Source organism: Solea solea, chromosome 3 (genome assembly GCF_958295425.1).
Source record: "Solea solea chromosome 3, fSolSol10.1, whole genome shotgun sequence".
NCBI lineage: Eukaryota > Metazoa > Chordata > Actinopteri > Pleuronectiformes > Soleidae > Solea > Solea solea.
This window is the reverse complement of record NC_081136.1, coordinates 22,482,847-22,498,547: the sequence shown is the minus strand read 5'-3', so window position 1 is coordinate 22,498,547 and position 15,701 is coordinate 22,482,847. Positions and strand designations below refer to the sequence as shown.

General features: G+C 39.1%; 1 protein-coding gene across 3 annotated transcripts; it reads right to left on the bottom strand.

Annotated features, from left to right (window-relative positions):
- Window positions 1–3,426: 3,426 nt before the first annotated feature.
- On the bottom strand, window positions 3,427–14,741 carry msrb3 (methionine sulfoxide reductase B3). Of its 3 annotated transcripts, none has more exons than XM_058625508.1 (7): window positions 14,597–14,735; window positions 12,339–12,446; window positions 6,735–6,843; window positions 5,880–5,957; window positions 5,722–5,750; window positions 5,334–5,431; window positions 3,427–5,075 (listed from the first exon to the last, which is right to left on the bottom strand). In XM_058625508.1, the coding sequence occupies exons 2-7, from the start codon at window positions 12,430–12,432 to the stop codon at window positions 4,896–4,898; spliced, it is 588 nt and encodes a 195-aa protein (XP_058481491.1). In that variant the 5' UTR covers window positions 12,433–12,446; window positions 14,597–14,735; the 3' UTR covers window positions 3,427–4,895. The 3 variants fall into 3 exon arrangements, with proteins under 3 accessions (XP_058481491.1, XP_058481493.1, XP_058481492.1); XM_058625510.1 differs by lacking the exon at window positions 12,339–12,446 and adding an exon at window positions 9,274–9,429 and having other exon boundaries at window positions 14,597–14,729; XM_058625509.1 differs by lacking the exon at window positions 12,339–12,446 and having other exon boundaries at window positions 14,597–14,741.
- Between the last annotated feature and the right edge of the window lie 960 nt (window positions 14,742–15,701).

Genomic DNA, 15,701 nt, shown 5'->3' with positions numbered 1-15,701 from the left:
CTCTCTCTCTCTCTCTCTCCATGTCACAGACAAATCATCAGCCAGCAGCCGCTGTGTCAGACAGAGGCCGTGTTCCCGTCTGCTCTGAGGTCGTTCCCTTCATAACAAGTTTTCCACAAGAGCTTGAAGACTTGTTGGACATTCCTGACCAACCAGCAACCTTCAAGCCTGAGTAGAAGAAGAAAAAACACATACCTTCCCTTAACCACAACCCCCTGGAAAAAAAAAAAAAACAACCCAAAAGAACCTTCTATTTGTTCTGTGCATCGCTTCCATTGTTCTCGCTGTCACATGATTTATTTTATCTTCTTTCTCACACACTTTTTTTTAAACCACAGCTCAAAAAAAACAAGAATAAAGAGTCCGTCCGAACCTTAAAGCTAAACAATGTCTGTCAGTAAGTTGTACTAACTTTTAAAAAAACTTTTAAACATTGTCCAATCTAGTCTACAACAGTTAAAAAAGCAGAATAAACTATTTTTTTCTTTGGGGCGTGGCCTGCAACTATAGAAATCCATGTGAAAGACTCGACTAGACAATGTCAACAGATCAGATCTGATCACTTGCCATATGTAATGTGAACAGTGGGTCAGGAAGATCAGAATCTGATCGGATTTGGGCTGCAGTCTACAAAAGGCCTTAGTGGTGACACATCAATATACTCAGAAAAACTACTGTGAACTGTTACAAGATGGCTGTATCAGGCTGGTTGAGGGGCGTGATTGAAAACACACACAAAAAAAAGCCTCTGCTCAACAAAAACGACAGGATATGTGCTTTTGCGCCGCCCTCAGCAAATATGAAAAAGACAAACATGCAGTACAATTAAAGGTCCAATATGCAACAGTAATCAATAAATGTGCATATTTCATTTCGCAACCCTCCCATTTATCTGCGGCTTGTGACCAGTACTAGGTACAGTGGATGTGGTCCCCTGTGGCTGGGGTCAGTTCAGATCGTCCGAATTAACGCTGTGCAATGTGGGGGGGATTGGGTATCTTGGTCAGGGGTACCCCAGCCCTTGAACTGGCAAGATACGAACCAGCAACCGTCTGATTACCAGCCCAAATCCCTTCAGTTCAACTTTTTCAATTTATTCAAAATTGAAAGGGTAAAAAAAAAATAATTATATATATATATATATATATACATATATGTGTATATACATGTGCAGCTCTGCCCCTGTGGAGTTGGGGGTGGGATGGTCGGAGGTACGAGTCTGTGGGGAATGTAGAGAATGTGAGAGCAGACTTCATGGAGTCAACGAGGTCACCACCCAAACAGTGGTAACACTCAGTCGTCCAGACCGACATTATCAATACACCGCTGAGCGCGACAGGCAGGAGAGACAAAGACGTGTTATCAGTGTTTTCAGATTTTTCTCCCTCTCACTGGTGATTGTAGAGAGGAAGCTGTGGCTCCACACTGGGGGTCAAAATAACAGAGGAGGTGAGGAGGTGGAAACACAACCATCGAGGTTCACAGAAGATACAGTTCTCCTGGGAATTACATTCATACGCGGCAAATGTGCAACACTAGTTTATGAAAACATATTTGGTTAACGTGAGAGAAAGATGTTGGCCTGGTGCAGTGCCGGCCTGAGTCTTTATGGGGCAACCAAGCTGAATGGGGGGCCCCCCCCCCTCCCACCACCTCAAAGTAAATAGAAATATATCAAATAAATTAGATTAATCATCGTTGTGTTATTTACACCAAACCAGTGTCATTCGTGTTTTTCTTGTTTTTAACCTTAGAGGGCAGTAAAATCAAAAAAATGTGTCCAAACATTAATTTGCACTTTCGTATTCAAAGTAAAGCGTGGTGATACTGAACCTGAATTAAACGAGTAAACCAGTGACTTTGGTTTTTTATAACTTAAAACAGATGAGCAAAATAGCCTTTTCGTGAAAAAAAACACAACTTATTACTTACTCAATACATCTAAAGATATCTAAAATGTCATTACTTTTTTTTCTCATCACACTACATCTAATGCTGACACTGCAGATTTAAAAAAAAAAAAAAACTAACAAGATAAAAGCACTATCCTGTATTTTTTATCATCACATCTCCTACTGTCACCATAGTGAATGCCCTCATTGTGGGATCAATGACTTTATGGGAACAGTAAAATGACAGATCAACTGGGGGCAAGAATAAGGGAGAAAATATACATCTTGAATAGGTTATAAAAAAGGAATGGTGTAAGCAAAGGAAGAGTGAAAGGAGTGTGAGAGGGTGCAAAAGTGAGATGGAAGGAAACGGACAAAAGCAGGATGTGCTCATCACAGGGAGTATGAGAGCAGCAAAGGAAAAAAGCAACAGTACACACACGTACATTATGTATATGTATATGTATATATATATATATGTATATACATATACATAGTATATACTCTGTATATTGTCCCCATTTCCATTTCCTTCCATCTCACTGTAACGCCCTCTTTTGCTCTTCCTTTCACTTTTACCTATTTTATTTGTTTACCCATCACCTCCTTCTTGTCGCATTGCTCTGTTATGATACTACTACTACTACTACTACTAATAATAATAATAATATTATTATAAAACGAGTAACAGTAAGCCTTGTGTGTACCAGAAGCTGTATATAAGAACATATATATAATACAAAACCAGTCCCACTTTGTAAAACCTGCCCAAAAGGCAATTGAAACAGACTCCTGTTTTTGTTATCTTCTTTGGTTAGTTGCTTTTAATTACTTCTATTATTATTTTAGTTTGTTTTTGTTTTATTTACTAGTATCACTGTCCTGCTTGTCTTGTGTGTTTTGTAAGCATATTCATAGTCTTATCTCGTCGTCCCACTAAGGCTCCGCCTCTCCAATGTTATCAGGCCTCACCACTCAGCAGCCATTCTAGTAACACCTCAAGTTAACGAAAGATGAAAAAACACAATTTTGATAAACCGAGAAAATGGCAGATTTCTAATTTTTAAATCAGTCATGTATCACCGAATATTGAATATGTGATGTCATTAGTTAGAACAAAACTCATCTGTGTCAGTGAACCAATAATCACGCGATGCCCGGTTTGACAAAGATCTAACGGTGCTCGTGATTGGCTGCATCAAGACGTGCAGGAAGTTACGACCAGAGATGGAGCTCATTCCCCAAAGAAAAGGTTGCTTTATATCCGATTGTAAAAAATAGCTAAAACCAAAGACACTTACTGTGAATTATTTTGGGATTTCATAAAATTGGTATAAAAAGAATCGTTGCTCAATTCCTGGCGCTATCATGCAAACATTTTTCATCCTTAGATTATGAGAACCTGACCTATTTAAGCTGTTTTCTCGTAAATAATGTCACCCTGTCAATAACATGACACTCAAAACCAAGAGGGGAACTCCATCAAGCTAATTTTGTTAAAATGCACTTTTTAAATGACACACAAACTAAATAATCTGAGTGTTTCTTAACATTTTATTCATCCAACACCTGTTTTATACAAGCTGTGAACAACTAAATACAGTATTCCATAAAGCAAAGTACTAAGGGAGGAAAAAGATACAGGAAGTGACCTAATTCTTTTCCACAATAAGAGTCATCTTCTGCTACTTCCTGTGACACTGCTGACAGCAGCACTTGCATAGGTGATAATAAATAAAGCTCTCAGTATCAAACACAACTTCAATGGAGTTATATATATATATATATATATATATATATATATATATATATATATATATATATGTATTATATATACTCGTCATCCATGTTAACACTGGCAGATCATATACCGCCACAGATGTGAAATGTTTAGTGTTTGCCAATGTGGATGTTTTTTTTGTCCAAAGTTGATTCATTTTAAAAGGGCAGTTAAGGGTTGTTGTTTTTTTAAGTGTGGTTGTATTAAGTACTGATAAATTAGCAAAACTGATTTTCCACATTAAGCAAACTTGGACCCGGACACGCACTGTCAATAATATCTACACCTGCTTGTTATAATATCTTAAGAGTTCAGCCAGCAAGTTGAAACCACTCACTCTCCTGCACCAAATTAGATCATTTGAATTAGATAATTAGACAAATTAGACAAATTAGATAATCATAGAGAAAATCAGCGATTTCCGCTCGCAGGGACACAAGAGCTGCTGGTCTACTGCTGCCACGTCTGGTAAGTTGAGTCATGTAGGTAAACCAGAAAAAGCATTTCAAACACAAAAAGTCACAGAATAACACATTTGAACTTACTGATGAAGCAGTGGATCAACAACTCCTGAGTGCCCTGATGTAAAAATCTTTGGTGTGGGGAGTGAGCAGTTTACAAAGTTCCAATCATAAAAGCATCAAACTGAAGATACTGTAGGCTTATGCAATTACAGAACACATAAGGTGAGCCGTGTGTTCACTGGCTAAAATTAGATTCCATTTTCCATCTATTCCTGCTGGCAGCCATGTTTTCAGTTAGAGTTAGAGAGTGTCTGGGTCCAGGGCTGACACCAGTCAACAGCGCTGGTGTTGATAATGTGTCAATACCTCATACAACTGCCTTAAATAAAACTCCAAGAGGAGGGAAGCATTTTCCAGCCAGAACATGATAAATGTGCTGAAAAGCATATGAAGCTCAAACTTCATGACATGTTCATGACAGAAATATCTGACCCACGTTGACAAACACCGAAGGTTCATTTTAAGGCAATTCATCAGTTTGACCCGCAGCTTTGACTACAAATAGGCTGTTTAGGGAAACATGCATTTCCCCCTTGTGACAGATTATACTACGTCCTGTGTATTTGGTCTGTGTCTGGAGTCTCTTCATTTCTCCTGCAGCTACAATCACCTCCTTCTATCGTGACCTTGTGAACTCCTATAACTGTTGTGTGTCTATGTGTGTGTGTGTTATGGGAACTTCTGGGTGTTGTGTGTCATTCAGAGCTCTGTCTTCACATCACTCGCTGAGCTGCCGGCTGCTCCGTCTTCAGCCGCAGAGCTGGAGGAGGAGGAGGTGGTGTCTTTGGCCTGGAAAGCCAGTGAGGCCGAGTTGATGCAGTAGCGTTTCCCTGACGGTTTCGGTCCATCATCGAACAAGTGGCCCAGATGAGCTCCACACTGGAACACAACAGGAAACAATAATGTGCAGCCTTTATTTGGGGCCAATGTCATTTTGTCAGGCTAGCAGGGGGAATAAAAGTTATGATTAGGCAAAGAAAAATTGAAGTAGGGCTACTAAAAACACAAATGTTCTGGTTTTTATTCAATTAAAATTGCCCAAAACAATAGTGAACAAAATGTGCATGACATTTATTCAATGCAATGTGAAAGGCTGCAGCTGCTGCTGCTTTAGTTGATGCAGTGTTTATACTGTACCTGACTGCAGGTGATCTCCACTCTGTGCATGCCGTAGGAGAAGTCATCTGACACACTTACAGACTCCTCCTTCATCAGGTCAAAGAAGGACGGCCAACCTGAACACATGAGTCGGCACTCAGATGATGTAGCATTTAATTTTTTATTAGAGGTGTGAATCTACTGACAGCTCACGATTACGATTCGATTACAAATCGAACATAAAAACACAAGCAAATGCATTTATTTAAGCTAAACCCGCATAAGAAAACTGTAAACTGTGTTTCCCAGACCGGCCAGTAACTTGTGGTGGTGGAGAGCAATTTTTAAGACAAATTCAATTAGATCATGTTGTACAATGATATTATATATTGTCCCAATGCTGATCACTGCTCACAGTCATTCTTACCTGAACCAGAGTCAAATTTAGTGTTTGAGCTATAAAAAAAACGAAAGACAAAAAAAAAAACATACTGTGAATTTTATTTTGCAAAAAAATTCAATACTGACTTTCCAACATTATTCTGTCATTGTAGTGGAAGATTATGAAAAAAGTGCAGCTCTTACCTGAACAGCTGGGCCCCGCAGACGACACATGTGTAAGTGCCATCGTCTTTATGAAGAGCGAACTCTCCAGCGAAGGCGCTGAGGAAACACACGTCATCAAGAACATGTACGATGGTGCAAAAACAAAATGTCATAGTTGTCATGTATAGTTTAAGGACACAAATATGTTCATACATGAGAGTGCGTACTGTAATAGAATAGATGTCTTGTTTCATTTTGTGTCTGCCAAAGAATAGAATTATCAATTATATTTGTGAATTTCTGTTAGAGTTGAAAGGTTGTGAGGTATATGAAACTTTACAGAACTACTTTCTTTTCGTTTACTAAGTTCAGTTTTAAAGTGGAAAGAGAGGATTTTCGATTAGTTGTGGACGACTTTCTTGTACCGCCTGCCAGGTCATGCAGTAGATCTAGTATGCTGCAATGTGGACTCTCCCTCTTACTCCTCTGCACATGCCTCATGCAGTTTCCTGGGTTTTGTCTGTTTCCCTAATATCCTGCAGCCCTAATATATACAAAGATGTGGGGCCGCAAACTAACGATTATTTTTATTTTTTTCTGCTAACACGTATGAATGCATCAAATATTCTCTCTATTAATCAATTTGTTTGGTGTAAGACAATCCTGAAAAATAATGGCCACGTCAACCAAACCTAGAATTGAGGATGTTCTTAAATGTCTCGTTTAACACAAACCGATTTTTATGCTTTCTTTACTAGTTCACGACTAATAATGGTTTGTTCGTTGCAGCCCTACTAAGATGTTTGCGTGTGTGCATGTACAGTACACGCATACAACCTCAAATGTTTGAATACGAGGGAAAAGTAGAGGCACAACAAGTGTTTGTCTTCTCACCTTTCAGTTCCTCTTTCCTGAGTAACATGGAACTGCATGGGCGTGAGGCGCTTCCTCAGCTCCTCCTGAGAGAATCTCACAGGCCATGTCTTCTTAGTCCTACATGCTCCTGAAAGAGGAGATGGAGAGGACAAAAAAGCAAACAAAGAGTTCAAACGTTGCTGGCTATCGTCATGTTGATGTTTATTAATGTACTTATTCTGAATAAACAATGTCTAGCTATTATATCCTAAATTTAAAAAAAAGTACAACTCTCTGGGACAAATCCAAAAACACACAGCAAGAAGAAAACCTTTCAAAAGTGTCAATTAACAGAAACAAAATCACACTCAAAGCCAAGCAGTGAATTAACTGGCCATTGTGTTAGCGTTTCATCTAAGCAACAAGTGAGGAAAGCTACAGATGCTTAATATACACCTTTACAAAAAAACAAAAAAAAAGTTATTGTTCAGACTTTTTAACTTTTTTTTTAATGTTTTAATGATTTCTGAAAACTCATACAACTTTAAATATTGCAGATGCTTATGTAACAGGGTCAAGTGACCACAAAACATGTCAACCTCATGCGTGTCTGGGCAATCGTTGGCTAACATAATAGCACTAAAATGGCAAGAATTAGTGATAATTAGAAGAATTAGTGATAATTGGTAGAATAAGTCATATCCAGCTACAGGAAGTGATCCCTGTATCTATATGTTAAGTACGAGGATAGTATCTTGCAGATTAAAAGAAAGTGCCAGGTTATTTGCTACCTAATCAACACAAGTAAAATTGATTTTCTTTTTTTTTCCTATTGGCAAATGCTGTCTAAATGTTTTACACAATAGTTTTACACTATTTGACACAAATAGTTCACATTCTGAATATTTATATGTATACACACATAAATAAAACTAATTAAAACGAAATCAGTCAAATATTGTAGATCTTGTGTTCCCATGTTATGCTAAAATCAAATCACAAAATAAAGAACACACTGAGGGGTTGTGTTGTAGTGTCCAGCAGAGGGCAGCAGAGGGCAGCTAAAACTAAATGCAGAGCTTTGACAGTCGTTTTCATGCAGAGGTGCAAGTTACAGTTTTACTTTGAGACGCAGAGAAGCACCTCCCAGGCCAAAACTCTGCACTGTCAAATTAAACATGTAATTAAAACTTTAACTCCCATCAACAACTAAAATCTAAAAGGTACTGAGCCCGGTTTGGATTAGATCCTGTTTGGAGCTGCAGAATTGGATCTAATGCAAACAGGGTTCAACCAGAATTTAAAAAAAGAAAAAAGAAAAACTCAACTCAAAAGTGGGGAATTAGCTGAAAGCAGATCACTGGGATCTAGAGGTCGACCGATTCATCATTTTAGCCAAACTAATAACAGCAGAGCCTGGTTCCTATGTGGTGTTGTCTCTGCATGGAAACTCTGCAGACATGTGTACTAGTACTAGTACTAGTAACTTACTACTACTAACTAATTATGGGTCAATGCTTTATTTTCCAATTTAACACCCATTTACAGATTCTTAGATACAACGCATGAAAGCTAGTGTGAATAATGCAGGGTCCACAGTGAATCTTCAATTTCATCACTTCTGCAAACACAGACACAGTCCATGAATGCTGCGTTTCAATCATGGTACAGTACAGTACAGTACAGTACAGTACGGTACGGCACGGTTCGGAATGGTAAAGCCCCGGGTCAGGCTTGTTTTTCGACAGAGAACAACATGTTTACTTGGTAGGCGGGGTCTTGGCTGTGCCCGATGGCAACGTAGAGTGACATTGTACTGGTGCGACAACAACAATCGGCCGAGTTCCTGACCATACCGGATCATTTTACTCTGGTACCCTGAGGGAAGGGTGCCAAAGAATGGAATGATTGGGGCTGGTTATTTTGCTACTCTTTATTAGAAATGCGAAACATATGTACCGTACTGTACCAAACTGAACCGTTACACTCGGTGGAAACACGGGTTAAAAAAACAGTTTATCATTTTAATATCGTCATGAATATTGTTATTATTTTTATGGAATAATATGGTTTTGAATGACTTTTTTTTATTTTTATTTCGGTCGCATGGTGGAATAGAGTTTGCATGTTCTCCCCGTGTGTGCAGGGTTTTTTTTTTCTCCAGGTTCTCTGGTTTCCAAAAACCTACAGAGGTTAATTGGACACTCTAAATTAACCTAAGGTGTGAATGTGAGAGTTGTTTGTCTTCTGTTCAGGGTGTGGCCAAAGGCCCCACAACCATGCGACCCTAATGTGGATGATAAATGGGTAGACATTGAATGAATGAATGAATGTTTATCATTTGCTTCTCTCCTTGGAGATTAAGGGTGGGTGGCTATCAGCCAATAAATTAGCTATTGGCTTTTTCCTTGCTTCAAAATGACCTTTATTCTATGAACCCTTAAAAATACATCGGTCGACCTCTACAGTGAACAATCACACACAGACTGGAACAGTAAAGACATGCTGACACACCAGCCAAGTGTTAGGGCTTTAGAGAGGCAGAGCACAGCAGGCACACAGCAGCCAGTCAGTGGACCTGAGGGAAGACTGCAGGACTTCAGAGTCACAGGCTGACTCTTGGTTATTAGATGCAGCAGATTGAAGCCCGACATGGCTGCTGGACAGAGGTACTCCACCCACCACTAGAAACAAGCAGCCCCCTCAGCAGGGCTACACCGAGGAGAGAACGGGGCTGGATGAAGGTGACAGACAGAGGGGAGAAATAACACATGACAACACAGGATGAGACGAGATGAGGACGAAAAGCTGGTCCTCCTTGGAATCTGGAATCACGCACGACTATGAAGGACAATGTTGTAACTGGCGTGTGGAACATGGACACATGTGTCTCACACACACACACACCTAGACAAACAAAACACAATGACACCTCATAACCCAATATGCTTTAATGGGAACCAAAATCCATGTCCGTCCGTTGTTTGTACAGAATATTAACGCAAGCGCTCTGTTATTAAAACACTTGTTTAACAAACATGCACAGAAGCGACATTTTCAACATTTTGTCCAGTTTAACAACTCATTTACACAAACACAGAGCTGGTTTAACTAGAGTGCTGCTCTCTGTCTCCCTCCTTCTCTATCAGTGGTACTGCAGCCTCACAGCAGGAGTTTGCTCTCCTCCCTGTTCTCCTTCTCTACTTCGTTTCATCATCTTGAGGAATTTAAAATAAAAAGTGCCAAAGCTTTACCATGAGTTTTTGCATTGAGGTAAGAAAAAATAATACAACTAAACATTTGACCCACATTGTTCGGGTGAACTACCCGCAAATAAGTTTGTATAATAATTCTCAGTCATTCTCAGCCTTAGAGCAAGCCTTTTATATGTACTTCAGACGAAGGCCTTGCTTTACAGAGGCTGCACACTTGAAGTGGAAGCTTACCGCGGAGACAAAGACGAATGGCATCCTTTCTGCTATGTAAATGACAGTGATGCCATGAAGTGCTATGGAAAATGAGGGGTGAGCAGACAGTTTCCCCCTTTTTCACATTCTGCAGTCACACCATTAGATGTCATTCATTCTTTAAGCTGCTACATTCTCAAGGGCTGTATGTGGGAATGCAAATAAAGTGTCAATGTCACTCACAGATATTTTATGAAACGTCTCAAAAACCTGGATCAATTATGGCAGTTGAATGGCTGAATGCCCCACCTCCTGCATTTGTCACACTGGGCCCCACCAGGATATTGCCCTGCTGCATCCTTTGTAGAATAAATATTTAGTGATATTAGTGATAGTGAATTTGACCTCTGCATTTAATCCATCTTGATTACACACCAGTTGTGAGCAATAGGGAATTGGGTCCCTTGCTCAGGGACACCTCAGCCCTCAGGATGTGAACCAGCAAACCTTCAGTTACAAGCCCAATTCCTTTCCTCTTTGCGATGGGCTGTCTGTGCATGAACACTGAACAGCAAACACAGAATGACCAGAACCAGACACATTTCTGTCTGAAAATGGTTATATAGGAAACCAACCGATAATTTAATCCCACATGCCACATTAACTATACAATTTATCCTTTGAGCAACAAGCATTTACCCTCACAGTCACACCTACAATCAATTTAAGCCTTATCTTGCTTTTCATTCTGTAAACACAGAATTAGTCCAACCCACCTGACCCCAAACTGATAGGTATCACACACCCACACAACATATGTGTTATAATTGTTGTATGGTGTATGTGGATGTTTATTGTGATATATGTAGGGCTGAAATGACTAATCTATTACTAAATTATTCATCATGTTTTTGCAGTTCCTTTTTTAACGTATTTTACGTATAAAAGCCCAGCTAGTGATTGTAGTTGCAAATGACAATTCATGACATTCATGTTCTGTCTCCTCTGGAACTATGTTAAAATGTTTTGTCCCTGTCAACTAAATCAAATAAACAGAAGGCTACATCCATTTCTCATATAGAGGCGATGGTTCACATCCTTTTTGCGTGCCAAACTGAACCAACCAAAGAACAAATAATCTAAAATGTATATATCAATGGAACGGAGTTTCAAGGAGTAGTGGTTAAAATCTAGTGCCACCAAATGAGACACCCTTCAAGACTGTGACACTTTATCACTTGAGCAGACATGTTTTGTTATCATACACACTATTAAGTGCTTGTTTGCATCAAAGCAGAGACATGGATGGTGGAAGAAAACATGAGAGCGATGTCTGACACAAGAATTACACCGAACAATTGCGAACTGTCGATCAGTTAAAGGAAATTAGAGCCGAATTACAACCCTTTCAGCTGTATTTCAGTTCAGTGACGATGCCAGATGGACTGTGCGCTCCAGTCATGCAGGAAGTACCAAACTAATCTGTACACCAAATAAAGAGATAAGCAAAAGATTTAGCTTGTTACTAGTTTGTGTGTGTCATGTATAAAAAGACAGTTTTTTTTGCGAACCCATCCATGTTGAGGACATACTATAGTAATGGAAAATGACGTGCCTGATACCAAACTGAGTAGAGTCAAGTAGTGATAGAACTGTACAAAGGAAAAGCACCATAAGTGTTAGGACCAAAGGGTGAAATTGAGCCTTAGGGTATAGCCCTATAGTTAAACCAAGTGGAACATTGAAAATTGCCCCTATTGTTTCATTTTAGCACCCCAGAGTGAAATGGTGTGATACGGTCCAGGTGGAGCTTGACATCTTGTTGAGACAAAACAGACACAAACCAAGAAGGAAAAAATGTTGCTGGATGTCCTCTGTTCGTGGTCATTGCACCAGTATAACGTCACGCTATGCATCTCACTGACGCAGCCATCGGGCACAGCCTACACCCTGCCTACCAAGTAAAAGTACTGTTCTCAGTCAAAAAGCAAGCCTGACCCAGGGCTTTACCATTCCAAACCATACAGTACTGTACCAAACCGAACCATACCATGATGGAAACACAGCATTACATAGACAAGCTGCTTCCAGAAGCAGGTTAGATCTTGGCAGTGGATGTCACAATGTAGTACAGTGTGATTTTGATTGGTGGGTATCATAGTAATAAAAAATTCTACATTCTTTTAATAAGCTCTCTTGCCTGGAAGATGACGTTTAAGCTAACAGGTTACTCTACCTAAAGGAGCAGCGCGCAGTGCAGGGAAGCAGAATCTGCTGCTGACAGCACGATGCAGGGCCACCATGAGCCCACGTCTGAGGACGACATCCATGAGACACAGTCATACTGAAGAGAGAGACACACAGACAGACAGACAGACACACAGAGCTGACCTTTAAATATTTTATAACCCCCAGACAGCGGAACTATATTTAATTTCTGTGGGTCACCAAAGGGAATATTCACAGAGAAAAGAAATCCAAGAGGAGAATTTCACTCTGAGATGAGCTTTGTGATAAAAGGCTCAAGAAACACTGCCTTATAAGGCAGTGTTTCTGGTGTGGAAATATCAGCTCCACACACTGACTCCTCTCCTGGCTCACTTTATCTCATGTTTCAACACTGTAACAAGCTACAAAATATATCTGATAACAAATAAATTCAACTGCTATAGAGATCCATGTTGCATGCCAATACATTTGACTAAATGTGGTCAGTGGTGCTGTTAGCTCAAAAGTCAGTCAAACACATTCAAACCTAACAATGTAAAAAATAATATCAGCTCCTTCTTCAGTTGTTAGGAGTGACGATAGTCACAAGGGGCAGCTCATAGCTCTCCAGTTATTTTATTACTGAACTACAAATATGACAAACACCATGTCAAAACAGGGAAAGAACTCCTGAAAGGCCACAGACTAAACAGTATATTTGGACCATAGGTAAAACAGTGACTCCAAAACCTTCTTCCTCTGCAAGTGCAACAATTTAAACAAACCGGAAATACATATACAGTATACCGTATACATGGTGGCCACGTGGTGAAAATACTTTTTAATTGGATAAGCACAGCAACTCCAAAACCATCAACTTGTTTTGTACAGTGTATGTGCCTTTTTCAAAGCAGCCATGTTTGAATGTTTTAGCAGGATAAGCATGTGTTACCGATATTGTTGACAATTACATGCATGTCAAAGGTCAGATTTTAGTCTGACTAAGACAATAATTTGGTTTTCTTATTGTCATGCTAACACATTAATCTGACTAAAATCAGATTAACATATCTGGATAATGGGATTCATAGTCCGATTACTCTTGCATGTATACACTTAGTCAAACTGGAGTTGGACTTGGCGTTCTGCACATGCCCCAAAATGTCCTCACCAGTCTTAGACCCCGGAAGTAGAAGGAGACAGCATATAAACTGCGGTGGCATCTTTCTTGTGACAACACAGCAACCACAAGAGCCATGTTTGATCTAATTTGTATCACGATTAACATATAGCGGGGGTCAATACAGTGAAATATTTAATATTTTGCATGCCAATACTATATCACTTTTGAGACACCATTTATCGATTTATTTTGATATTTTTGTAAAACAGCTGTTGAGTGAGTATATGGCAATATATGATTTAGCAAATACTCAGTATTTTTGCAATATTGTATCGTGTCGTGACTTAAATATTGTGATAATATTGTGTCATGGTGTCTCTCATACAAACTGCTTTTGTACATAGACAGTTAGGTTTGTGTGTGCAAATGCACCCTGAAAATGAGTAAGCTAAATAGAACTCAGCCATGATTCACCTGATTGTATACATATGCTTTTCCTTTTATGACAAGACAAAATATCTGTGATTAAATTGCATATTCTGTTGATGTTTTTTAATTATTATTATTTCCTGCATTCTGTGGTTTGTTGATATATTATGTTATTTATTTTCCATGTGTTTCAAGGTTGTTTTTAGAAACTCTTCTTTTTTTTTATTTGCTGTTGTGTTTTGCACCACACGGCCTCCGTACTCACACAGGCTAATTCGAGAAGCAGTAATGGTGTAACACAATGCTTTCTTCACCTCTGTGGTTAACCTAAAGCTACTGTGGCAGCCACTGTCACCACAGTTCACCATCATGCTACAAATGTAAACATTATAAAGTGAATGCCTGGTAAATTGATGTTTTATGACGTCATCACAACAGTATGCGTAAAACTACTTACTTTTCTGTGGCTGTTTGATTACTATTAAATCACCCGTGCTACACTTTACCATTCTACAAATAATACTTTTACTTTTAAAATATAAGATTTTGTACAACAATACGTGGCGTTGCAGCCGCCATTTCTGTGTTCGCCGACACACGAGCCAAAAATAACAACTGCGTTGTTTTCTGGAAAGTACATGGTCACGCTACATACAATACAAGTTTAAATACTCCATTTGTTATGGTTTATGCTGAGCTGTGGCCCTCTTAAACAAGAAAAAAGTCAGACATACCGGGGGAATGCAGCAACAGAAGTAGCAGCAGCAGAGCGGTGGGAACAAGTGTCAAGTGTTGTGTCAATAATGTGACCGTGTAACGTCGCCCCATCAGACCGCGGAGTCCATCAACAGCCTGTTAGCTTGTGCTTGCTTGTGTGTGTGTGGATAGGATGACAGTAGGCGATCAGGACATGTCCAAATATGGTCAGGACTCCGCTGCGCTTCCGGTTAGCTCACAAATAGCCGTCTCGTCACATCCCGGACATACAAATTAGCCAACGACACTAACTAATTAGCTAACCAACCACATTTAAGCTTATGACGAAGTAGAATAAAATTAGTAAATAAAATCAAAACAAACTCAGCCAAAAATGCATTCTACAAAAAACTAATCAAACCCTCAAATGTTACTTCAGAGTTCAAGAAATGCCATTTTGAAAATAAATGGTGAAATGTAATTTAATCATTATGTAATAATGCAGTGTATGTTGAGGTTACTGCACTCCACAATTTATTCTGAAATGTAATTACCAAGCTAACGGCTAAAGCTAACTTCACTTGGAAGAATAAATGTTTACCAAGCTAACAGCTACGGCTAACTCGATGAAAATAAACGTTTACCAAGCTAACAGCTACAGCTAACTCTACTCAGAAAAAAATGAAAAATTTACCAAGCTAACAGCTACTGCAAAGTCTACTCAGAAAAATAAATGTTTATCAAGCTAACAGCTACGGGTAACTTTACTCAGAAAAAGAAGTTTACCAAGCTAACAGCTACAGCTAACTCTACTCAGAAAAATAAATGTTTATCAAGCTAACAGCTACAGCTAACTCTACTTGTTGTAAAACCTGTGTAAATCCACAACTGTGGTTTTCAACAGACAGAAAAGCACAACAAACCAAATTTAAAAACTCCTAATAAATCTTTAATTTGAGCCGTTTGTACAACTGACAAATTACAATAAAATGTCTTATAATTTCAAATGTCTTGTATTTCACACCTCCCTCCCTCGGGCTAGCAAGTCAGGGATTCTGGTCAATCCAAACATACAATGCAATGGAAATAAAGCTGCATATATGGTACATACTACAGGTATATCAATGTACAGTGTTTACATAA

What these genes read in the sequence shown, in the direction of transcription:
- msrb3 (XM_058625509.1), bottom strand. Translation starts at nt 14,690, where the DNA reads ATGGGGCGACGTTACACGGTCACATTATTGACACAACACTTGACACTT. An exon ending in TCTGTTGCTGCATTCCCCCG is followed by an intron (nt 6,844 to 14,596) that starts GTATGTCTGACT and finishes CTCCTCTTTCAG; the next exon opens with GAGCATGTAGGACTAAGAAG. An exon ending in CAGGAAAGAGGAACTGAAAG is followed by an intron (nt 5,958 to 6,734) that starts GTGAGAAGACAA and finishes GTGTTTCCTCAG; the next exon opens with CGCCTTCGCTGGAGAGTTCG.